This window comes from Leptosomus discolor, chromosome 3, assembly GCF_034619465.1.
Source record: "Leptosomus discolor isolate bLepDis1 chromosome 3, bLepDis1.hap2, whole genome shotgun sequence".
Lineage (NCBI taxonomy): Eukaryota > Metazoa > Chordata > Aves > Leptosomiformes > Leptosomidae > Leptosomus > Leptosomus discolor.
Window position 1 is genome coordinate 82958893 of NC_141393.1, and position 25936 is coordinate 82984828.

At 45.4% G+C, this 25936-nt stretch overlaps 1 protein-coding gene across 2 annotated transcripts; it reads left to right on the top strand.

The window, feature by feature from the left end:
• Positions 1 to 2003: 2003 nt before the first annotated feature.
• On the top strand, positions 2004 to 24651 carry LOC104351228 (vitellogenin-2-like). 2 transcript variants are annotated; one of them, XM_086462873.1, is made up of 36 exons: positions 2004 to 2073; positions 2188 to 2208; positions 2310 to 2461; positions 3924 to 4175; positions 4726 to 4887; positions 4975 to 5123; positions 5828 to 5978; positions 6095 to 6252; positions 6344 to 6509; positions 7034 to 7159; positions 7490 to 7708; positions 8208 to 8425; positions 8608 to 8705; positions 9003 to 9127; positions 9239 to 9340; positions 9755 to 9874; positions 9962 to 10151; positions 11863 to 11956; positions 12072 to 12257; positions 12634 to 12778; positions 12900 to 13122; positions 13214 to 13389; positions 13787 to 14018; positions 14115 to 14662; positions 15132 to 15182; positions 16104 to 16193; positions 17283 to 17495; positions 17590 to 17732; positions 18132 to 18270; positions 18782 to 18917; positions 19363 to 19549; positions 19892 to 19983; positions 21047 to 21144; positions 21896 to 22055; positions 23478 to 23639; positions 24533 to 24651. In XM_086462873.1, exons 1-36 carry the CDS (start codon positions 2004 to 2006, stop codon positions 24649 to 24651), a joined length of 5673 nt encoding a protein of 1890 aa, XP_086318999.1. The 2 variants fall into 2 exon arrangements, with proteins under 2 accessions (XP_086318999.1, XP_086318998.1); XM_086462872.1 differs by having other exon boundaries at positions 13787 to 14662.
• The last annotated feature ends 1285 nt before the right edge of the window (positions 24652 to 25936 follow it).

Here is a 25936-nt window from a genome sequence, read left to right on the forward strand (position 1 = left end):
GAGTAGATAACAAGATATGAAGGGTTGAGATAGTTGGATCCAAAAACTGATCCCAGAAGAAATTTTCAAATTATCTCATGTTTTATTGATTGGACAATACATCCGACGTCTAATGTTCACCACGCCCAGCAAAATTGCACCGTAATTAAAATTTAAAAAAAAAAAAATTGAAAAAAAATCCTGTCATGTTGTAGTTTTCACACTGACACGGTGCTTGTGTTCCTTTATTTGAGTTTCGTGTTGTACAAGACTTATGACTAACTGGAATGCCCAACAGGTCTGTTTGTGTTAAATATGTAAAATTAAATACATAATGTAAAATTAAATACGACTGTATGGAAGAGCTTGACAACGTCGTACTGAAAAGTTTGTCAGCTGAGGCACAACATGTGCTTGTTCCCTTGAACATGTTAATAGACAGGTAATCATGGAAAAGGAGACGTTTCTTGCTAATGTCTTGTGCCCGTGTGTCCCCCCACCCCAAAAGCAGCCTTCTGCAGTGAGCTGGATGGCAGTTCCCAAAAGAGGGGTTCCACAATCCCAGGTGGATTTACAGCCCAGGCGAAATCTCTTTGAAAAAGTCAAGGCTTCTGGGACTGACAACCCAGGAAGAGCAGTTGCCAGTGGGAGGCTGTGGAAACTGCTGGAATGGAAAATAAATGTTCACTTGCAGTCGATAAAATAGTGTTTGTCCTAATCACAATCCTGTGGTTGATCTTATGAACACGGGTAGTGTGGGAACAGAAATGAAGTGACTGAATAACCAGTATGTGGTAGATGTTGAATTAGAATTGGATTCACATTTTTTGTGTGACTTCAAGCCTAGGGTTTATCACGTTCCCTGCAGTTATCCCTCCAGAACTACCCTCCAACTCGGAAGCCCCTGTGTGTTTTTCTTGCCTTTTTTTGTTGATCCAGCTGCCTCCCAGCTCTCTTTGGAACTGTGTGACTTTTTGGGGCGGCTGACCAGAGCTCATTCCTCCCATTTTGTGATTATCAATCTATTACCACGCTCGAAAAGGGCAAGGGGGTTCCGTGCGTCTCCGCTTGCCTCCGTGCCCCCGACGCTTCTAGAACAGGACGCTCGTGTGACTGCCTTCCTGGGCTGTCCGTGTAGATCAGCGATGAAGCCGGCTGCAAGCCCCCATCAGTTCAGGTATTTGGCTGCACTTTGTATTTGGCTCCTTAGGAAAAGCAAGAGTTCTGGCTGACCTGCACTCCTGTTCCCCCTGCTTCGCTGCTAACAGTCTCTGCGGCTCTTAGTTGTTCACGTTTAGCTGTCATTCACCTTGGAAGACAAAATATTTACAGATTGCTTAGGAAATCTTTGTTCATTTAAAAAATATTCCTGGTCAGTGTGACCGGAGCTGAAAGGACGCACTGATCCTCTGATTTATTTAAATAAATATCTATATTCCATATATACAGGTTTTCAGTAGGATGTTAAAGTGCTTTGGTGCACATGTCAACAGGAGAATAGCAAGGGTGTAGCTGTCCTTAGGGCCCCATCTGCAGGGGTGGCTGTAAAGCAGTGCTGAGGGGAGAGAAAGAACCCTGTTAACGCGTGTGACGCTGATTCTACTTCGTTAATTGGGCCACTATCAGTTAGATAACAGTTTGGGTCAGATGCCAGGTCAGCACAACCTGGGCAAAGCCAACCTAATCGGTGGCAGGACCAAACGCCAGCAGCCAGCCGTGACACAATCTAGGAAATTAAGTAATGTGTTTATTGTAAATTTATTGTAAAGGACCCAGTAAAATTGTTCTGCTAGGATAAGTAGAAACTTTTAAACAATCCAGCAAAGGCCTTATATGAGAAAATCGGTGTGATGCCAAGGTATGACGTGATTTTTTTTTTTTACACAGACAGATTTCTGTTATTCCATCTGAAGAGAAAGTATGATTGCAAAAAAGGGAAGTGTTTACATAAACTGATAAAAAACTTGAGAATTCAGCAGAACACAGCCACGTGTTCCCGAGCTTTCTTCCATAAAAGTCTCACCATGTCCGGCAGAGCCCCATTCACCTTCACTATGAGGGGAATCATACTTGCTCTAGCACTCACCCTTGTAGGTAAGCCTACAGATCCCTTCTTCGTCTCTTTTTCCCCAGATTTCCTTAAGTTCAGGGGCAACAATTAGATCTAGACCGAACGTTATTCATCTGGTTTTCCATCTCTCTTTGCAGGTAGCCAGAAGTTTGACATTGGTAAGTATATTTCCTTCTAGATCCTTCTTTTGGTGACCTGTGCTTTCTGTTTCTCGGGACGTGCTTGCAAGCGTTGTGAAAATGGCTATTATTCCCCACAGACCCTGGGTTCGGTAGCCGAAAGAGTCACTTGTACAGCTATGAAGGCTGGGTGTTGAATGGGCTTCAAGAAAAAAGTTTGGCCAAAGCCGGGGTGCGCTTCAGCAGCAAACTAGAGATCAGCGGGCTGTCAGAGAGCACTTACCTCCTCAAGGTACCGTGTCTTCTTCCAAACATACCGCAGAACAGTGGACTATAAATCATGGTCACTGCAGCTGGCTGGTCGGAGGTTTAGGAAAGCTGTAGGAAGCACGGCTGGAGGCTTAGCGCTGTGGACGTCAGAGGACGATCCACAAGCTGAAGCTTCAGAAGGGACGAGCGATGTGGCATTTGTTGTGGAAATTGTTCCTAGCAGGTGTTCCTCAGGACTTTGCGTTGGAAATAGAGGTGCCAAAGTCAGGGGTTCTGTTAGAAAGTGGTTGCTTCTCGCTCAAGCCTGCTCTGAGTTTAAGATTTGATTCTAGTCTCAACGTGTATTTCCAGCTTCTGTGGGAAGCCAGGACTTGGGTATGTAAAAATCACTGTCATGCAGGCCATTGATAAATGTAGACTTAAAAAGGGATAAAATCTAAATATAAAAAGTGATAAAAGAAAGATTAAAAAATAAGAGGCACCGAAAAGGAGCATGTAATAACATTTAGTGTTTGGATAATACAGTAAAAGGTTTGTACGTGCGAAATCGTGCCTGTGCCAACATCAATAGAGATAGGACCTGACCCATCCGGAATAAATTTCGGAAAAGCACTTTTATTTGGCTGTTTAATTTAGTTACAAACACCAGAGCTGCCTTTTTGGGCACGGAGTTCAGTGACGGACCTCTCGCTGGCTGCAGTCGAGCTGTTGATCTACCACTGGTGAGGGCACGATGTCAAAATTGCGGGCCAGGGGTGGCACTTCGCACTACGGTCTTCACCCTGAAATTCTTCGCTGCTGTGCACCAGGCTGTGCTCTGAAGCACCTAAACTGGAAGGAACTTTGCCCAAGTCACTGAAATTGCTTCTGATTTACGTTGTATCTCAGTGGGGGGGTGGGGGGGGTGGGGCAGGGGAAGGTTTATATTTTTCATTATTAAAAAACCAGATTGGGTTGATTTAAGCAGTTCCCAAGTATGAATCAAATATAGCAACTAGTTTAGTTAAAAAAAAAAATTGAAAGGGGACAAGTTACGATGAAACATTCTAAAACTATTTTTTTTTGACATTTAGAATGTTATAAACTTTTAAAATGCTAAATTTCACCTAAAGCAGAATATTTATTTTAGGGCTGAAAAAGTAGGGAGAATTTTATTTGAATTTTTTTGATTACTTTTTGAATCAGCCTTTCTCCCTATAGAGTTAATGCAAGTGAAATGTTTCAGATGTCCCTGGGGGAGAATAACGATACGTTAACGGCTTCTGTAGGATAAAATAACAGTGCTGAGCCCACGGGGTTTGTACTGGTTTTACAACAGCGTAAGCAAGAGACAAAAGAATAAACTGCTATATGAATTTCTAAGCCTACCTTTGGAAGGAAAGAGTATATAACTAGTGATTATGTGAATTTCTTCCGATCTGTTTGCGTATTTAGTGCCGAAGTAATTTTATTCACAGAAGGACCTGTTCTTAATTTCCTCCCAGATCCGCTCTCCACAATTTGAGGAATACAATGGCATCTGGCCCAGGGACCCCTTTACTCGATCTTCCAAAATCACCCAGGTGGTTTCTTCATGTTTTGCCCGGCCCTTCAAGTTTGAATACAATAGTGGACGGATTGGAAACATTTATGGCCCAGAAGACTGCCCCGATACGTGCATTAACATAGTGAGAGGAATCCTGAACATGATGCAGATAACCATTAAAAAGTCGCAGAACGTGTATGAATTGCAAGAGGTTTGTTTTTCCCGTTCTAAAACTGCTTCGCTGAGAGGATGTGTTCTCTTTAGGTGCTCTTCCTTCGAGTTTCTGTTTGTTTGCGTCTGCTTGCAAGTGTTCATCATCAAAAAAAAAGACAATTTTTGTTCACACGGAAGAAAATGTGGGCTGAATGAATTATTTGGGCTGGATTCCTTTTAAGATATCTATCTTTAAGACTTAACATGCAGTCCTTTGAAGAAAAAAGAATTATTAGCTATGAATGTATTTGTTATGTGGCTTCTCTGATACAGCGACTTGATCCGTTCTGTTTGTTCATTGTCGATATTAAGGAATTGGTTCCTTTTTCACTTTAAACTCCATCCCCTGACTGGGTATTGCTGATGTGTCTGGTTTTTAGTTCAGCACGATTAATTGTGTGTAATGGGTTTCGAAACATAACTGAGACCGTTCAGTAGGTCCTTACCCTCATGCTGCTCCTTCAGAATCTTTGCTCCGTAAAACTTCTTCTCACGTGGGGACATCTTGATATAATGGGGAAGTCTCATTGTCCGTATTGATCCGCCAGGCTGGGATTGGAGGTGTTTGCCATACACGGTACATCATCCAGGAAGACAAGAAGAACAGCCGAGTCTCTGTTACCAAAACCGTAGACCAAAATAATTGCCAGGAAAAAGTGAAGAAGAGTATTGGAATGGCTTACATCTATCCTTGTCCTGTCGACATGATGGTACGTGGGGTGTGAAAAGATCTTCCTGATTACGAGCACGGCTATTCTGTTCCCGTTCACTCTTGGGATCTCTCTGTCGTCCTCCAGAAAGCGAGGCTCATTAAAGGGACTGCGGCTTTCTCCTACAAACTGAAGCAGTCGGACAGCGGTACCCTCATCACAGAAGTGGTGTCGCAGCAGGTGTATCAGATCTCACCGTTCAGTGAACCCACCGGTGTTGCTGTCATGGAAGCAAGGTAGGTGGGACACGGGCTTGCTTCCCAAAGTGAATAAAGTGAGAATCATTATAGATTCTGGCAGTCCCTTTCACCCCCAATGGAAGTGAAATGAGAACTGAGCTCCGCAGCAGTTGGGTAAAGCTGCGAGTGCTCGTACTTGGGCGTTCCACACTCCTAAAAATTCAGTGAACCATTCTTTATTTGTACCCTGGTGAACTTGGCACTACAATTACATGGAAGAAAAGGAGAAAAGCTCTTTTCATCGATCATAGAATACCAGGTTGGAAGGGACCTTGAGGGTCATCTGGTCCAACCTTTCTTGGGAAAAGCACGGTTTAGATAAGATGGCCCAGCACCCTGTCCAGCTTATACCAGAAGAATGCAACTTTACTGCTCTGTCCTGAAAAAAAGGGAGAATTTGTAGCGTCAGGAGGAAGATGGCACACACAGAAATAAGATTGTTGATTACACTGTTGGTAGTTCTCATTCAGAAAACAGCAGTTTAGCTCCTCAGAAATGATTTCCCTGCAGAGAACTCTAATACTATTGTGTTCCAGTTAGGAGGCTTTATCCATTAGCGACCTGTAAGATTTTACTGTGGTGAGAAAAATGATTGAAGAGTAAAACTGATCCCATTGCAGTATCACGGAACCAAGAAACAGCCTAGGCAGGCGGGGGAAGAGAGCTGATTCATTCCTCCCGTGCCACTTGTCTCTTGACAGACAGCAACTCACCTTGCTCGAAGTGAGAAGCGAACGGGGGAGTGTCCCAGACATCTCCATGCAGAGCTACGGAGGCCTTCGTTACCAGTTCCCATCAGCATTGCCACAGATGCCACTGCAGCTCATCAAGACAAAAAACCCTGAGCAACGGGTAGAGTATTTTTGGGGTTTCCAATTTTTTTCCTAATAAAAAAAAAAAATAGTGATGATCATACGTTCCAAAGGATTTAATTACGTATGCCCTCTCTCTCTCGTCTTTTGTAACAGATAGTAGAAACACTGCAACACATAGTCCTGAATAACCAACAAGATTTCCACGATGATGTTCCGTACAGATTCCTGGAGCTTGTCCAGCTCTGCCGGGTAGCCAGCGCTGATACTCTTGAGTCCATCTGGAGACAATTTTCAGATAAACCGCGCTACAGGTATTTCATTGTACCAACTTATAAGAAACTCCTCCATTTTTGGCGAATTGAGAGCTAAAATTGAGGATTTTTTTTTTTAACCTCCTTGCAGGCGATGGCTGCTGAGTGCAGTTTCTGCGACAGGCACGGCAGAAGCGCTCAAATTCATCAAGACCAGAATTCGCAATGATGAACTTAACTACCTTCAGACTCTCCTAAGTGTTTCTTTTGCTCTCCATTTAGTGAAAGCTGATGAAGACACTGTTCCAGTAGCAGCAGTGAGTAAACCCATGTGAATCTTTCCTATCTGATAACAAAAGGAAAGCGAAAGTGTTAGTGCAAACCTCAAATGTTTTGACACTATAATGAATTCATTCTGAACAGGATTTTTCCCATCTCTAGTCGATGTTCTTCTCCTCAAATAGGAAAAAAGGATGTAATGTGAGAATGCATCACTAATGTAATTGAGTTACGTGTTGCTCTAAGGATATTCCATTTATAGATTAATGTTTACCCATAATCTTTGTATTTTCAGTGTTATGCTTAGTTGAGGAAAAAGAAAACGGTGCTACAGAAACTTGTATAAACGCTTATTTATATTGAAGCTAGTGGGGAATTAAGCTCCCAAGTGAAGCTTGCAAATAAAATGTCTACAAGTCGATTTAATTTGTTTGGATGTGATCAATAATCATTCTGAAACTGCTCCCCGCAGATAAGCTCTGATGACTTTCCTGCTCTGAAAGCGATGTCAAGCGCTGTATTAAACACCAAATTAACTTCTTCACCCTTTATTTCTCCACAGGATTTAATGACCAGCTCTCGGATTCAGAAAAGCCCCATCCTTCAGCAAGTTGCCTGCTTGGGTTACAGTTCTGTGGTCAACAGATACTGTTCTCAGACCTCGGCTTGTCCTAAAGAAGCTCTTCAGGTGGGCGGCTTTTTCTCACGTTACTCTTAACAGCATAGTGATGTTCATTACATTACCTTAATTTTTTTAAGATAGGGTACAAAGATGGCAGTTGGACTTACAAATACACGTTTCATAGGTCTCCTTCAGAACAAAGGCGATGAATGATTTTACTTTGCTTCATTATTGAAAAGGCACTTTTCACATCGTAAGATAAAATCCTGAGCGAAGCCATTACTGAGTAATTTTATTGAGAGCAGCTGGTTTATTGCAGTAGGCTTTTCAGTGGGTAAGGGGAAAGCTGGGGACACAACCTGTGGAAGAAAAGACTGAACTCTGCTTTGCCTGTAGCCCATCCACGACCTGGCAGATGAAGCGATCAGCAGGGGCCGTGAAGACAAAATGAAATTAGCTCTGAAGTGCATCGGTAACATGGGAGAACCAGCCAGCATCAAGCGCATCCTGAAGTTCCTTCCCATATTTTCATCCAGTGCTTCTGATCTCCCCATCCACATTCAGATTGATGCCATAATGGCCTTGAGAAAAATAGCTTGGAAGGACCCCAAAACAGTAAGTGCGATCTGTTGGAGATTTCTTTATTTAATGAATTAGGGAATATCTACTATTTAACAAATTTAACGATATCACATCTGTGGATTCAGCATATATAAAGAAAAGGATTATTTTTAAGAAGAGCACAATAGAATTTTATATTTCAGCTGATGTTTTCTGCTAAGCTGTAAAAATTGTTAGTCAGGAGGAAGCTCCCAGAAGGATATCAGCGGTGTTTCTTGAGTCATCTGTCATAAGCAGTTAAGTCCTGTGCTAGGCCTTAATACATCAATGCATGGACATTTATTTCAGATTCAGTGCCTGCCCTTCTCTGTCGGGCTGTTCCTCCGTGGCCCCTTCAGGGATCTTAACAAAATGATGTGGAACCACGCAGCAAAAACGATCGGGAAACCTTTCTGCAGGGACAAGGGTTGCCTCTCCCACATTTCTTGCAGGTTACGTATGGATCCGGTCTGCAAAAAAAGTCGTAATTCCAGACACCGTTCTCCCTCTGCAGGTGCAGGGATATCTCATTCAGATCCTTGCAGACCAGTCGCTGCCCCCCGAAGTGCGAATGATGGCTTGTGCTGTCATCTTTGAGACGAGGCCTGCCCTTCCGCTGATAACGACGATCGCTAATGTGGCGATGAAGGAGACCAATTTGCAAGTCGCCAGCTTCGTCTATTCCCACATGAAGGCTTTGTCGAAGAGCACTTTTCCGTACATGTACAACATGTAAGTAGGGACGGCGGCGATCTGTCGAGGTCCCTTCCAACCCCTTCTGTGGTTCTGTGACCTTCTGCAAACGTTGAGTTCTTGTTCGCGAGCACTTTGTGCGCTGACAAACCGAATTCAGGCCGTATTCTGATGGGGTGCAGCTGATTTCTGTGTATTATTACCTTTCTCGTTTTGTTTAGATCTTCAGCTTGCAATATCGCCCTCAAGCTGCTGGCCCCCAAAATGGACAGGCTGAGCTATCGGTATAGCAAGGTCATGCGTGTTGGTCATTTCTTTGGTGAGTGAAAGCGTTTCAGTGAGCGGGAAACTTTCGCTTCAGAAATACATTCCGAAGAGACATCAAGTCCTTGGGAGAAATATGTCATTCTGTAGTTCCATAAGAAATTGAATTAAATGTGACAGTCACGTACTTAGAACTGCATGCGTAGCCATTTATTAATTTGGGCCTAAACAGTTAAAATTTCTGTAATGCTGTATCTTAGAGTTGGCAATGAAACAGCTGCAGAAGTATGATCTTGAATGATAAGCAGAATGGTTAGAAAAATGATGCGTCTTTTGTTCACTTCTGCCATAGAGAACTATAAGGTTGGTGCTGCTGGAGAAGTCTTTGTTATGAACAGCCCAGGAACGATGTTCCCATCGGCAATAATTTCCAAGCTGATGGCACATTCTGCAGGGTCCGTGGCTGATTTGGTGGAGGTAAATATTTTACCTAAATCAATAATAAAGCAGATTAAAATTAAAATTGACCACAAAGTTTCGTCTCTGTAAGTATGTTTCAGGCTGCTCCTTCTCGTGCTGTTTTGGTAGGTTGGTGTCCGCGTGGAAGGCCTCACAGACGTCATCATGAAACGAAATATCCCGTTTGCTGAATATCCCACGTACAAAAAGATAAAGGAGATTGGGAAAGCTGTAGGTATTTTCAGTAATGCAATGTGTGGGTTCTCTGAAGGGGTATTTAGTGAGGCTTCTCATACCAGTTCAGCCCTGTCTCAGAAGGTACACTACCCGCCTAGCAGTCAGCTAGAGTATTGCTGTGAAAGAGGGATCTGCAGGGGACATCACTCCTGCGATGGCTTCTGCAGATCCTCGCTCTGGCCCTGCCTCCTCCCTGCTCATCTATGGCACCGGAATACAAGACACGGGACAGGAGGCTGTTGGTGGGCACCTCAGCGACGGGGGGCAAGTCTGAGTTAGCCACGCTGTGCTGTTTGCAAAGCAGCGATGGAGAACTGCAGCTTGGTCAGCGGTGGGTTTGATCACTGTGCTGAATTACCATCGTAAAGTGTTGTGTTAAGGAACTTTCCTTGTTTGTCTGTTCCCTAGCTGCTGGGATGGAAGGAGCTACCAACAGAAACCCCCTTGATATCAGCCTACTTGAAACTGTTTGGCCAAGAGCTGGCTTATGTCAACATCAACAAGGAAGTCCTGCAGCAGGCTGTGAAGGTACCAGGCGCCCCTACTTCTCTCTGCAAGATTTGACACCATTGTTACTTTTATATCCCAACTTCTTGGACCTCTGTTTTACTGCAGACTGTGCTAGAGCCCGCTGACAGGAACACAGTGATGAAGAGAATCGCCAGCCAAATCCGCAGTGGCATTGCAGGACAGTGGACGCAGCCGGTGTGGCTGGGAGAGCTGCGCTACGTCATTCCTACCTGCACCGGTCTGCCGCTGGAGTACGGGTCGTACACGACTGCTCTGGCACGTGCGGCGGTCAGTGGTGAGTGGGGAAGTACGAGACCAGCCATGCCAGCTCTGAGCAGGGGATGAGTGGGGCAGGCCAAGAGGGGCTGGAGAAAGAAGTGGGAAAACGGGAAAAGAACGAATTTTTGTGGCGGAGGGGAGGTAGTGAAGGTGTTTGAAGAGAAGCTGGACACAGCTGATTGCTGCCTCATCTTTGAATGGATTGAAGACAGAGAAGGTGAAGTGAGAGTCTGGGAAACCAGAGAGAGAATGGTCAGGGCATTCCAGGCCAGAAAAAAGAAGAGCTGCTTGGGGAGCTGACGCAGAGGTGGGCAGAAGGGGGTGGCTCCTGAGAGCTGCGCACACAAGCTAAGCAGGATTCCATGGTGATTTAAATAGAGAATGAAACAGAAGACAGTCAAAAGAGAACTACTAGTAACATCAGAGAAGGCAGGGAGAGAAGAGGGCTTGTGAAAAGAGACAGAGAGCTCTGTTTTAAAAGAATAAATGGGCAAGTACGAATACTTATCAACAAGCTAATTCATTGATCGTACTGTTTGTGGTGCAGATGACTTTTAATTTAAGCAAAACTGACCCTTTCTTCTGCTGACACCACATGAGGAATGAAGGGTGAAGTACATGTATTTGTGCTCTTTATAGCAGTCTCACTCTTCACTGCTCTCGGGTCATGGTTTGTTAGTTTGATTTAATAATATCTTTGAACACCTGCCCCTTGTTTTGTGGGTGTTTTAGTTTATATTTTTTTTTAAATAACATCCTTGTAGCCGCGTTGGGGAGGTACGGCTTGGATGGATGGGCTGCGAGGTGAGTGAAGGCTGCCTGGACTGCTGGTCTCCAAGAGCAGTCAACAGATGAAAGTCTGATTGGTGTCTCGTTATGAGCAGCGCTCCTCCATCGTTAAGCACTTGCTCGTTGCCTCATTTAAGAATCTGAACTTTGGAAAAGAAGGCACCCTCAGCAAATCTGTGTCAATGATGACATTGAATCGGTGGGAGCAGTCGCTGCGCTGGGGGGTCAGGCTGCCACCCTAGGGGAACCCTGACAGGCTGGAAGGGATGGCCCGATGGAAGCGTGATGAAATTTGACAAAGGCAGTGCGAAATCCTTCACCTGGGATGGAGTCACCCGCGCGAGCGTATAGGCTGGGCATCACCCAGGCAGAAAGTAGCTGCAGGAAAGGGCCAGGGAGGCCGGCGGACGAGCTGGTACAGTGAATCAGCAGTGTGCTCTTGTGGTGATGAAGGCCAACTGCATCGTTGGCTGCAGCAGCGAGAGCGGAGCTAGCCTGAAAAGGATTTCCCCCCTTTATTTAGCACATTGGAGGCTGCATCTGGAGTACAGTGTCCTCAGTACAAGAAAGAAGTTCAGACTTGATGTGAGGAAAGGTTGGAGAGCAGGGTTTGTTTAGGCCGGTTGCCCACCATTCACTCTGTCTTCTGGCTCCTCGTGTTTCTGAAATTGTGTTGTACTAATTAACAAATTTCAGTTCGGGTCAGCTCTTCATTTTCATGCTATGCTTTTATTTCCATTTTCAACACGTTGCATCAGAACCTTTGCCTACAGAACGAGCTTTCTGTATGTTTTCAGTACCCCAAAGTCTGTCTTGTTTTCCAGCCATATTTGTTGTATGAACGAAAATATTACCTCTTCCTGAAAACGGCGTCGTGCTTAAACTCAAATCCTTTCTTTCACTTTTACCATGTTTAAATGTCGTTCTGTCCTTTGCAGTTGATGGAAAGATGACCCCCCCTTTTACCGGGGATTTTAAACCTTCCCAATTGCTTGAATCCACCATACAGATTCGGTCTGACATAAGCCCAAGGTACGGCAGGTTTCTAAGGCTTTACACATAATGAAAGGGTTTTTTTATGAAAAGGCAGATCCACATGTTAAAAAATCGCACCTTTCTTACACCTGATGGTTTCGCTCCGTTTCAGCTTGTACGTACATACAGTCGCAACAATGGGGGTCAACACGGAGTACTTCCAACACGCTGTTGAAATTGAAGGCAAGGTCCTGACAAAGGTGCCAATGAAGTTTGACGCCAAGATAGACATGAAACTGAAAAATATTAAGATTGAAACAAGTCCGTGCCATGAGGAAACCGAGATAGTGGTTGGAAGGTACAGAAGCATTGCTCCAGAACACTTGCTGTGCCTGAAACCTTTAATTTGTTTGTTATTTTGTGTTTATAACTTTTACTTGTTTATTGTTTTATTGCCCTTTAATTTTTATTTTTAAATGGATGCCTTTCACGTTTTGGAAACTTGTTTAAATTTGTCCAGATTTTGAAAACTTCCCGTGATATAAGAAACTGGTGTTTGTCATGAGCTCGTATTTGTCTTTAATAATATTTATACTTACATTTGCATATACAATCCCTATGTTCAAACAACACATCTCTGTGCTCTTGCATGATACTGCAAGGGGTGTATTTCACTTAGTCCAAAGACAAGGGATTGGAATAATTCACCATTTTTTTTGCACGTATCTCAACAGACATAAGGCTTTTGCTGTGTCAAGAAATATAGGAGAACTAGGTATTGAAAAGAGGACCTCAATTCTCCCAGGAGATGCTTCATCAAATATTGCAGAAGAACCTTTCAAACCATCAGAGAGAGCTTCCAGTGAAGATTTCACAACGGTAACCTATTCCTTTTTGCTCGTATAGTAATATTTACCCTGTCAGTGATGCACGTGTCTGCAGTTTTACTGTTGCCTGTGATATGCTCCCAGTGGTATTCACATACTCCTCTCCCATGCAGCAGGGAGCTGACAGCACACCACAGAAACATGACTATAGCTCTCAAGAGGATCTTCGCCATGGCACGGGAGGAAAAACTCATAAACGAGACATTTGCATCAAACTGCATCGTCTTGGTTGTCAGCTCTGCTTCTCCAGAAGGTCACGAGATGCCAGTTTCCTAAAAAATACGTATTTGCACAGATTAATTGGAGAACATGAAGCTAAAATAGTCTTGATGCCAGGTACAATATTGAGCCACGAGCCTTGTCATCTTAGTTTTGGCGGTGCTATTTGAAGCAGAATAACCTTCTAATGTGTGTAATTGGTGTGTAGTTCAAACAGATGCTGATATGGACAAAATTCAGCTGGAGATTCAGGCAGGATCCAGAGCAGCTTCCAAAATAATTGATGTGGTAAATTCAGAGTCTGAGGAGGAGGAGGAGACATCTCCATACGATGACATTCGAGCTAAACTGAAGAAGATTCTAGGCATTGAAAGTGTGTTCAAGGTAGGGGACTTCGAGCATGATGGGGAGGGCGAATATTTTCCCATAAATGAAGCCAAGCATTTGAAGTTCAGCGTGGAAAGCTGGCATGGGAAAGCAAGGATGGAGCTAGTTTGAAAGGTGCCAGCACCAGGCCCATCGGCCAGTGCCACGTCCAGAGGGATGGATCCAGAGGGGTAGGAGCGTCCAGCTGGGGCTGGTCCTCTGTGCTGGGCTAGATTTCAGCTGGGCAGCGTGGATCTAAGGGACTTCTGCACCTTCTGCAGTGAGTGAGGCAGGGAAGTTGTTGGTCCTGGAGAGGCTGATGTGAGCAGCTTGTCTGACACCCAGGGAAGTTTCACTTTGTAAATACAGACCCAGATATATCCATCTCGTGCTTCTCTTTGAACTGGTTTCGCAGGTTGCGAATAAAACACGACGCCAGAAGAAGCAACCTTCTAAGAAAGGAAACACTATGCTAACAGAGCTTGGGACAGACCCCAGTGGAAAAAAACCCGTCAGCTCATCTTCTGCCTCCTCAAGTGTCTCCTCTTCTTCCTCATCTGCTGCTTCACCTGATCGCAAAAAGGCTGTGGATGAAGATGAGAATGATAAAGTAAAGCAAGCGAGAAACAAAGATGCAAGCAGCAAGAGCAGCAGCAGTAGTGGCAGGAGCAGCAGTAGTAGTAGCAGCAGCAAGAGAAGTGGCGGCAGCAGCAGCAGTAGTAGCAGCAAGAGAAGCAGCAAAGGTAGTAGTAGCAGCAGCAGTAGTAGGAGGAGCAGCAGTAGCAGCAGCAGCAAAGGTAGTAGTAGCAGCAGTAGCAGCAGCAGCAAAGGTAGTAGTAGCAGCAGCAGTAGCAGCAGCAGCAAAGGTAGCAGTAGTAGTAGGAGCAGTAGTAGTAGGAGCAGCAGTAGGAGCAGCAGTAGCAGCAGCAGTAGCAGCAAAGGTAGCAGTAGTAGTAGGAGCAGCAGTAGCAGCAGCAGAGGTAGCAGTAGTAGTAGGAGTAGCAGTAGCAGCAGGAGCAGCAGTAGTAGTAGCAGTGGAAGCAGCAGTAGTAGGAGCAGTAGCAGCAGCAGAGGTAGCAGCAGTAGTAGGAGCAGTAGTAGGAGCAGTAGCAGCAGCAGCAGGAGGTCATCGAGACACCATAGCCATGGGCATCACTCGAGGTACCTGAATGGCAGCAGTAGCAGCAGCAGCAGCAGCAAGTCATCAAGTCACCATAGCCATGGGCATCACTCGGGACATCTGGAAGGTGGCGGCAGCAGCAGCAGCAGCAGCAGAGATTCCAAAATCTGGGTAACTTTGTCAGTAAATTGACTGATGCTGCTAATGTTCGTGAATCACTTTTCTGATGGCAGCTGGCTTTGCATCACAAATCAGGAAAATATGAGCTGACACAGTAAATTTTAGCAACATAAAATTGCAAAACTTATTCTGCAAACAAACCTGCAATCATTGACTCAGATGTCTACTTCAAAGCATCTCAAAAGTTTCCACAAGTATGTTGAAACTTTTGTTACAGGCAGGGAACAATTTTTTTTGCCAATTTACTACTTTCTGTCAAATTAGGTTGCATGTTTCTGCATTATCCTTCATATAAACTACTTTTAAGTCTTGCATTACGTGCTTGTGACGAAGCACACGGAACTATGAATGGATGACAATTAGTAAAATCCTTACTTAATTCCCAGTGCTTGGATTTCAATGGAATTGCAGCATTTTTCTACTAAGACTTTTCACCTTCTTGGTTTTATCATTTTCAAAGGAAGTGCATGAGGTCTATCAGTATCGCTTTAGATCAGCGCATAGGCAAGAGGTGAGTTTTTCTTTCCTCGGTAAATTAAGTACAGAATCTGTCATGAGCCAAATGGAGACCTCAAAGGCAATTTGTTGTCTTTGTTGAGGAAAATTACAATACTGATCACATTTAGAACGCCAAATCAACCGTGGTGGTTCTTCTGAGATGTGTGAAGACAGAGCGCTGTGTTCTCTGTCTTTGTGTTCTGTGCATGATGCCATTTGTGGCTCTGCAAAGTAGACGCAAAGCTCTGCTCAAGCAGTACAAGGGACTGGGGAGGCATGCTTTGGGGGAACAAAGAGCCTACCATCAAGAGCTTGGGTCATTTGGGTGGCTTGGATCACTTGGTTTCTTGGGCTGGAATCACTGTCGATACACACCAGGATAGCGATGTTGACAAAGGTGGGAGGATACCTTATCTCACGGTACTTTAGTTCAGCAGAAGATTCTTACTAGGGCATGAGCCAGTCGGGAGCAGTGTAGTTGATGTGAGCATTCCTTAAAAAGTTCAGCTGCGTGTGTCCATCCAGTTGGTTCTTTCCATCCCCTTGGTCCATTCAGTGTGTCCTCCAGTGGATCAGGCCCTTCCAGAAGTAAAATGAATCAGTTCTGACCTTTCATATTGAATCAAGAGGCTGGTTTAATTTGACTTGCTCTGGCCCATTGTTTCTTCACGCAGGGAATTTTCACATTCCTCATTGGCCTCTTCTGAGGGGTCGGATATATTTGGGTAAACAAGATTGTTCAGAGCCGGCTCACACGTCCTAAGCAGGACAAAGCCTGTTGCAAGTCATTGAGCTGCGCGGGGTTGGAACGCAAGTTTGCCAGCGCCACGTGCCGTGACAGGGAATTCTGCAGCACTGCCTAGTGCAATTTCTTCGAGCGTGCTTTTAAGTTACCCTCTTGAGCATGATGTGTTTGGTGTTTCTTTTCTTGCAGTTCCCCAAAAGGAAACCCCCAGCTGACCAGCTTAGCAGCACGTACTCCTCTACCAGATCCAGTCATGCCTCCTCTCGAGCTGCTTCCCGGGTTAGTTCCCTCATTTTTAGGGGTTTTTGACAGCTTGGAAGAATGGCAGAGTGGCCGTGCACTTGCAGTAGTCGTACGGCTAGGATAACGGGAAGAGAGAAAACCCAACCTCTCAAGTCTCGGCTATCAATCACTGAGACACACGCTATAGTTCCCACACCCACTTTCCTCCGCAGTGAGGTGAGGACCCTTCTTACTTGCACCATGACCCTTCCCTCACGAGAATCCCACCCAACAGATGCCTGCAGAGACTGATCTTGTGACCTCTGCAAGCAGGAGGGAAGTTGAGGTGCTGCCGTGCTGGCGCAAAGACGCTGGTGGAGGCCGAGGCCAAGAGGAGCCTCGGCAGACGGCACGCTCCCGAGGTGACATGCGGCACCTTGGCTCCTCGCTGCCACCCAGTCTGATGCGTGCAGGCTTGCTCTCGGGGGCAAGCAACGAAGTCTAGCGATGGAGTGAAGGAACTGCAGGTCATAGCACGCTGAAGGCCCTGCTGTCAAGGGAGGAGCTTCTTGCCGTTGATGACGACGTCCTGGCTTACGCTTTGTGCTAGGGTGCTGTGCAAGCACACAACCTGCCTGCCCCGCAGAACCCACAGCTGAAGTGCGAGGTGAAAGCCAAAAGCCCAGCCAGAGCGATAACCAGGAGGACACCAGCCAGGGGAGGTTACTGTTGTGAGGGTGAGCGATGAGCACAACGGGCAGCTGATGTTGTTAGTCAAATCGAACTGCTTTCTTTCATTCACAGGCAAATATATGGGTATTAACAACAAAGCCCAAATCATATAATCATTGCTGTATCTTAATGATACGAATATTTCCACAGTATCAGCTGTAGCTCAGGAAATGGCACAAATTTTGACTCATTTAAAATACGGTGATAAAATCCATCTGCCCGCGCAGAGGCATGCGCACATTGAAGACATATGCGTGAGAGTTTATAGGCGTGTATATCCGTGTGGTGCATATGCTGGTATAGATTTGCAGTTCTGTTGCTTGTTTTTCATTTGTCCATCTAGATCTTGCATCTAAAATGTTCCATGGTAACTCTCTTATAATTCTTTGCATCCTTTCTCCCCCTTCTTCTTAGACCAAGTTTTTAGGAGATGTCAAAACACCAGTATTAGCTGCTTTTCTTCACGGCATTCGTAGCGATAAGAAGATCGGAGGCCTCCAGCTCGTGGTTTATGCTGATATTGACTCCATCAGGCCCCGGATGCAGGTATTTGTGTCGAACCTCACGGATTCAAGCAAGTGGAAGCTCTGTGCCGATGCCTCAGTCCTCAACGCTCACAAGGCAGCGGTAAGGCTCAACAATAGCGCTGTGCAGCTGTGTGCCTCGCAGGAAAACCACGCTCCGTGCGTTTAAAAATGGACCATTTCTCTCTCCGTTATAGGCTTACCTGAAATGGGGCCGGAATTGCCAGGACTACAAGATTTCAACCGAGCTGGTAACCGGGCGGTTTGCTGCCCACCCTGCTGTACAAGTGAAACTGGAGTGGCCTAAAGTTCCTTCGAGTGTCAGATCCGTAGCAGAATGGTGAGGTTTTAGCCTTGAGTGATGCTCGTGCGTGGTATCGGTTTAGCTGGGAGAAATCAGCATCCACCCATGAGGTTCTAGTGGTTAAAGGACCAGCTATTGTTTTATTTTCTGATCTGTCCAAGTGCTGCCTTTGGACATAAAAGCTGAGTGGGAGACCACAGCCATCCTATTGTAATGTACTCTTCATGCTGGAAATAATTACTGACAACTGAGGAACAGATCCTTCCTTTCGCTGAGCACTTGATCCGTAGAGCAGAGAGTGGTGACGGGGACCTAACCAGGAATCCTGAAGGCTCTGTATGCTACTTACACGCAGCTGTGAGACAGCCTGGTTGGGATGTGTGCTGTTTTTTGCTTCTCTATTTCACCAGCTCGTTCTGACTTGAATTTTTGAAGGTTTTACAAGTTTGTCCCCGGGGCTGCGTTTATGCTGGGGTTCTCTGAAAAAACGGACAAGAATCCTTCTCGACAAGCCAGGGTGATCGTGGCTCTAACTTCTCCGAGGACATGTGACGTTGTTATCAAGCTTCCTGATGTAATTATGAAATATCATTATCCCTCTCCTGTTCGTTCCTAGTGAGATCATTGCATTGTAATTACAGTGGGTCACTTCTGAGAAAGACCAATTAATCCGTTTGCGTGCAAACGGTGAAAACAACTTGTGTTTATTTTCAACATTTTGATATTACATCCAAGAATATTCACAGAGTGATTTTACTCGTGAGTGCCGTGGGTAGTCATAATGACATGCGTTCGCATCTGTAGTAGCTCCACGAGTGTTCACGTAGCCACCTTTGAAGGGGAGTAATTCATTCCCTCCCAAATAATATCTCAGTGATGACCCACACCATGAGAGAAAACTGTAAGCAGAAGGAAAAAGCTCATGGCCAGCGAATCAGATGAGCTGTGTTCCCATAAAGTCTTTGCCAACCAGAGTACAAGAAACTGAAATCAAATTCCAAATAGGAGAAAAAGCCGATCTCGGCTGTTGGCTGCGAATACCTGGCACGAGCGTATTTTGAATGTGCTCTTGAATTCCTTTTCAGGTGATCCTCTATGAAAAAGCCATGAGGCTTCCCCTGTCACTCCCCGTAGGTCCGAGGATACCAGCTTCAGAGCTGCAGCCTCCCATCTGGAATGTCTTCGCTGAAGCCCCCTCTGCGGTGCTCGAGAATCTGAAAGGTCGGGTCTAGTTGGGTTCAGAAGCATGACCTCCACCGCCTCCCAGATTCCCTGAGCATCTCCTGAATTCTTCTGGGATTGTTTGTCTCCAGTTTAATTAGGAAATGTGCTGTAATAATGCGAGGATGGTTCAACTAGGAGAGAATATTGTGCATATAGTATGGAAATGATCAGCGTTTATAGGGATCAAGATACCAATTATCTGAACTGATAACATTTAAATGTTCTGGCAGTTATTTTTTGCTTGGTAGAGGAGGTTATTTTCCATGCCTTTTTCAGAATTTATGGGTGCTTTGTAGCCCAAAGCCCCTGTAATCCATACAAAAATATCGTGTAGTAGGAAAAAATATAAAGCTGAAATTACATAGCACTAAAAATAAAATATGCCCTTTAATGACTTTCTTTTACGGAAAAGCAAATACTCACTGGCATTTCATTTAACCAGCTCGCTGCTCTGTTTCCCACGACAAGATCACAACCTTTAACGAAGTCCAGTTTAACTACACAATGCCGGCAAACTGCTACCACGTCTTGGCTCAGGATTGCAGCTCTGACCTGAAGTTCCTGGTGATGATGAGGAGTGCTGAAGAAGCCATGAACCTGAAAGCGATCGACGTCAAGCTTGGCAGCCAGTAAGTAACTCCTGCCCCATGCTGGGGGCGCGAGGGACTTGATTGTCCCCTGCGATTCTGTGATTCTGTCCCCATCTAACACAAGAAGATCTTAGATCTGAGCTTCACCGTGACGGTGAGCAGCCCACGGGATTTCAGCCCTTCCCTCATTTACTTCCCACGCGTGTTGAATGTGATGCTGATGAAGTTGTCCTGCATCTCGGGTGACAAGAGCACCCCTGATGTAATTGAAGTAGTTGAAACGAGCTTCTGCTGTGCCCAGTGGTATTTAGTGAGCAGGAGAACGCCTCTGTCGCTGTGAATGTGGTACCAACGGGGTACGAACGCTCTTCTCCTCACCAGTGACATCGAGATGCGTCCTGCGAATGGCCGGGTGAAGCTGCTGGTAGACGGGGTTGAAAGTCCCACGGCAAATGTTTCCTACATATCTGCTGGTAAGCGATGCAGCATCTCTTGTTTCATGTGCACGGATGTTTTAGGAGAAAGAAAGAAAGATCTATCAAAGAGATTCCATCCGGTTGTATCCAATAAGTATTTCTACCTTTGATTATAAGGTTGACGTTTAAGAACATGTATTTTACTCACTTGCATAGGAACTTTAGAAAGACTGGTTAGAGTGTGAAGCTCTTGAAGTGGCCAAACTAAGCAAGATGTACCCAACTTGAAGATCCCTCCTCTTCCTACACGACTGCAGCTCCCGCTGGCGTTCCAAATTTGAGAAGTGTTTTGGTTATATTTTAAAATCTTGCTTGATGAAAACTTTTTGAAGTAGAGCTTTTCTAACATTCACCACAGTCGGGTGTCAGTGTTTTCCCTAATTTGACTTGCAGGTTATCAGTTGGGCTAGCCTTCTGAAATCTGCTAGGAATTAACACGGAGAACTGGTAAAACAGCCTGCTCGCTTCTCTCAAAGCAGGAATAGTTTTTTCTGTGGAAGGTACAGGAGGACCTTGTTTTATTCCATGTAGCGCAGTCAGGGGCTATATACGACGCAGGTAGAGCTGTAGATATACGAATTGGGCTAACTCTTGCCGAAATTGGGTTAGCATCTGCCAGGGCTGAGCTCTGTCCTATTTGTTATGTACTTGGGAAGGGAGAATTGTGCTAGAAACGGCTCCAGTGAGTGTCACGGCGTTCTTTGTATTTCCTCACTCCAATATAGTCTACTCAGGGCCTTGAATATCAGCACAGCTATGCAGATATTACAGGCAGCTCTGTAAGAATTCCTAGAAATAAATACGAACATGTGAATAACCCAAAGAAAAATTCGTAAACTTGTGATCATAAAAATTGTTTTCCAACTATTTTCCATAGATACATTTCTACATTGTTTTGCTGTACATTTTGCTTCTCGAATAGAACAATTGAGGAATTTCAAGGGGAAAAAAAAAAATTTAGAAACATGACAGTTGCTTTTTTTTCTTTTTCTTTCTTAAAGAAGCCGGGTTGGTCTGGTTTGGTTTTGCTTTTGCTCTGGTTTATTTTATTCTCTTCTAGGTGCTCCTCTGTGGATCCACAGTGAAAAGCAAGGGCTTGTCCTTGTTGCCCCGGCCTACGGCATTGATAAACTGTACTTCGACGGATACACGTTCAGGGTATCGTTCTTCCTCTTCACAAGCTTGTGTGTGGAGAAATGTCCATAGGTTTCTCTTCAATCTGTGTGTATGAGCGCGAGAGCATGCGGTGGCAAAGCCAGATGTGCGCAGGGCCCAAAACACCCCAAAGGGAAGATGACACCACAGGATCGCACACTCCTGTTCTTTATTTCCCAGCGGGAGAAGCGGGAATCTTTCCCCGACAAAAAGACCTTGCTCTTGCGGCACAGGCGCGTGTTGGGAACCGGGCCTGTGAGCGTGCACGCCCGGAGCCAGCCGTGCATCTGCAAGAAAAAGGCGTTTGCAGCTCCTGCCCGCTGTTCTTACAGCCGTCTGAGTCTTCAAATCGGCAAAAACGCAGCCACCCTTTCAAGGTGAACGGCTGCTTTAAGGGCTGCACTAACAATAACGTGAAAAGGGAGCGTAAGAAAGGGTGAGCCAGGCTGTACCTACCACCTGTGCTATGAAAACATCCATCAGGCAAAACCTTCAGCGTATTAATAGTCTAGGTTATTAATAACTCGACGCACGTGACTGGCACAGTAGGTTTTAAAGGCTGTAACAGTTCAGGACGCTGCAGCACCACGGGATTTTTGCATCTGCCTGTCAGACCCTTTTGAGCTCTTACCAAAGAGATTTTAAATGTTGGTGCGTTAACTTTGACGGGAAGAGACCCGCGGAGCAAAACCGCACTCCATAGGTATCACTGGTTTTTAACTTGAATTGATTGTGGCTTTTTTTTCCCTTGAAGATTCAAGTTGCTTTATGGATGGCAGGGAAAATGTGTGGAATGTGTGGAAAATACGATGCAGAATGTGAACAGGAATATCGGATGCCCAACGGATATCTAGCTAAAGATGCAGCGAGCTTTGGGCATTCTTGGATTTTGGAAGAAAAGCCTTGTACAGGAGGTATGCAAGCTCTAATAAATTGAATACAATATTACTGCAGTTGTTCAGAGAATGTAGAAAATTTTAAATCTGGAAACGTTTTGGAAATAAAAAGCACTTTAAAAGGATTCCTTATTAAGTTATGTATTAAGTGTTAAAATTACTTGCCAGTTCAGAAAGAAATAAGACATGACAGGTGAAACAAACAAGCCAAAAGACACAAGTCAGTTGAAACTAAATAACTTGGCTGAAACCAAGTCTTTGGTTCAGTTTTGGAATGTTTTAGAAGAAGATCAGAGGGAAAAAAAAAAGCAAAAGGACAAATTCACCCAGAATGCTTTGATTTAAGCTCAACAGCATTTTCCAGACATCGATTTCCAACATTTGCCCCATGGAAAAATCAGATGGGGATTAGCAATCGTTACCGTGGCTGACCACCTGATTTTTGAACCAGTGCAACCTGTCAAGCGAAGCGTTCAAGCACGTGAGCAGTTCCAGGGACTTAATTACACGGTTGAAATAATAATAATAAAAAAAAGCTGTATTTTAAGTGTTTGAGGAGATTAGGATCTTATGGGGTGCTGATGCTCCCAGCTGAGGTTATGATGCAACAGCACGCCACAGCGCTGTGAGGAGAACTGGCACGTTGGCTTTGTAAAGAAGACTTGTCCTGGTGGGAAGGACAACTTTGGTCCCTGGAGATGGCTTCTACATGTTTAGCTGGGCATTCCCTGTTGTTCTTCTGTGTCTGTGACAAGAACTGGGCATCAAACTCGCTTTAGGTGGATATGGAGTCCCCGTGCGTGCGCACAATAACGTTCCCGTGGTTGGTAGCGACCACATATTGCGTTTCCATTTAACATACGATGGAAATGGCCGGGATTTTAGAGAATAAAGCTTATAGTTGGGAATAGTGGTCCACTGAGCTTCTCATACACTTGTAACTGCTTGTCCTGGGAATCTGAGGTGAGATCAATATGACTGGCTGGTAGCAATGACTTTTAGTCTCTCTCTGCAGCACTTCTGTGGCTGGATGACGGTGGCAATAGCGTAATTCTTCAGTGATTGTTTCTATTTGGTCAGAAATCCCCCCCTTATTTCCACTGCTGAGTGTTCAACACTTCCAATGTGGGTTGGCAGCTGTTCAGTAAGCCAGTTTACTTTGAAAAATGTTTATTAGAAAGTGCATCAGACTCTGCTTCTGCATGCTAATCTAGAAATAAACCAGTGGCATTTGGAATCAACTTTCCGTAGCTCCATATCCAATTAGCTGATTTGAAAAGCTGATCAGTCAGTGATGCTGCTTCATTCACGATCAAAATCCAGTTCCCACAGGGGAAAGTTGTTTGCACATTGGCACCGTTGGCAGATGGGTCCTTCTGGGGAGATCTGAAGATTTTTGGGTTGTAAGTGCCTAAACTATCCCCGGTGACTGTGTTCCAGCCTGCAAACTGCGACGCTCGTTCGTGAAGCTCGAGAAGATGGTTCAGCTTGCGGGGGTAGAGTCCAAGTGCTATTCGACAGAGCCCGTGCTGCGCTGCATGAAAGGATGCTCCGCCACCCAGACTACTCCAGTCACTGTTGGATTCCACTGTCTCCCAGCCGGTAAGCCAACAGAAATCCTATGGAACAGGAGCTGCACAAAATCCGAAATAGTTTGTGCCTTGACTCAGTTATTCTTCTTGAAACGTACGAATAATCTCACATATCCACAGGCAGGGATGGACTTGCTGCGGTATCGACTGAAGACCTTTCCCTGTTTTCATTAATAAGTGAAACTTCCTTTAGCGAGAGAGAGGTTTTTCTGTTGTGATTTTACTGGTTTTCGTAGTAAAAAAAAACCCCAGAATTCAAAATCTAAACAGAACTCCCCTTCGTGGTGCTTTGAGCTAACAAGGCGAGGGCAGGGTCACAGCACAGTCACCGCCGTGGCTCAGCTGAAAGCCTCGGAGTTGCCGCCTGCAAGGATTCGGCCGCCCCCTGACCACGTGCAGCACCCCGGAACGGGGATCCTCGCCTTGCGTGGGTTTGTGTGTCGCCGCCTTTGGGCGCGATCCCATTGCACTGAGCTGATTTAGGCAAGGCCAGGGCAGGCGTGGGTGGGATTCCTGCACACAGCTGCAGCGATATAGGAGGATGTCTCTTTTTTAATACGTATATTGTTGATTATAAGAGATTAGATAAGGTAGATAAAGATTATATAGATGATAAGTTTGTATCTGTTTTCCAAGTCTTTCCTTTAAGACCATAATATCCTTTCCTGAACGTATCATTCATAAAATTCTGCATGGAAGCAGACTTTTCAAGGTAGAACCGGCTTATTAATTAAGTGGGTTTCCTGGAACATCTCCGTGTGACTTAGAGAACTAGAAACACGTGAGCCAGTGAGGAGCAGCCAAGCCTGCTGTAATTAATGACTAGTGCATGGTAAATGCTGTGCCTTGCCAAACTACTCCTGAGTTGTCCTGGTTACTTTTTCATTTCTTGTTCCCCATCAGATTCGGCCACCAGCCTGACGGACAAACAGACAAAGTTTGACCAGAAGTCGGAGGATATGCAGGACACAGTTGATGCCCACATAGCATGTTCCTGTGAGAACGAAGACTGCAGTGCGTGAAGCTGTATGTTGCAGCACGGGGGGAAAAACCAGAAACACTTTAATGTTTTTACTGTGTCGTGTAAGAAAACTCATCTTAAGGAATAATAGAGATACTAAATTAAGTGTTTAAGGACGTGTGGAATCTTCCCAAGTAATTTAAAGTATTAAACTTTATTATTATAGAAACTTTATGATTGCCCATAAATACCTGATTTCGTAATAAATCCACGCATGGAAAAAATTACGAAGGCTTCCTTGTTTCACTGGTTATGGAAAGAGGAGGTCTGCGTTGCTCCTCCTCACCCCCCATTTCACAGACTTCTGCAGTCTGTGACGGCCTTCGGTGCACCAGGCACGTGTCCCCGTCAGGCCCCACCGGGGGGTAGGGGTTGGGTAGCTGCGGCACCAAGGTTCCCGCTTGTTTCCCTCCCTGGCGCTGGGATCCTGTGCACCCGGAGCAGGAGCCGACCCGCTCTGCCTGCCGCAGCATCCCCGCAGCCGTGGGGCTCTGCAATGGCCGCGTGATGCGCCAGTGCTGCCCTGGGGAAGGGCCGGACCGGGGAATAAGCCTGAATCTCACCCCAAGGCTCCTCTGAGGGAGTCAAGAGCGCGTTATGTTCCTGATGCACCGCGTGCAGAAGCTCGTGAGGATCAGGGGGTCTTTGAACAGGGCGCCGAAGGGTCCGAAGCGGAGCCGGACCTTTGCCCTTTGGGTGAGACGCCCCAGGGAGCCCTCGCTGCGGCCCCCATCAGCGGGTGGGCTCTGCCTCCTGCCACCCGCTGCAGGTCTGCGTGGGCACGGTGAGGGGACGCACTCATCTGCCACCAGCGCTGGAACCCAAAGGGTTCCAGTGGATCTGGAAGATGTTTTCTGGCTGCCCCTAAGGCTGCGCTCGCAGGTTGAGTACGTGTGAATCTGGTTCTCGGAGAATTGCCTTAGGAGCTGGTGTGGACATAACCATCGATGTCGATGAGACTGTTGGCAGCTGAAGCCACCAGGGGTTTTGCACGGATTTCAGTGGAAACGGTATCGTGCCTTCTTAAGTTTATGTCTGCCTTAACTCATCAGTGTTCTCGCAATTAACACACCCACATCCAGCCGTTTTTATTGCTGGCTGAACACGCGTTCATTTTCTCCTATGGAACTTTGTTAATGCAAAGCAGAATTTGATAGTATCGAGTTGTTAAAACTGTAGATCTTGGGTAAATTAATTGAGAGAAGCGAGTTATTTGATTCTTAAAATCAGTAGAAATCAGTGCAGAAAAAGGGCGCTTACCATGACGGTGTGGAGTGGAGAGGTGA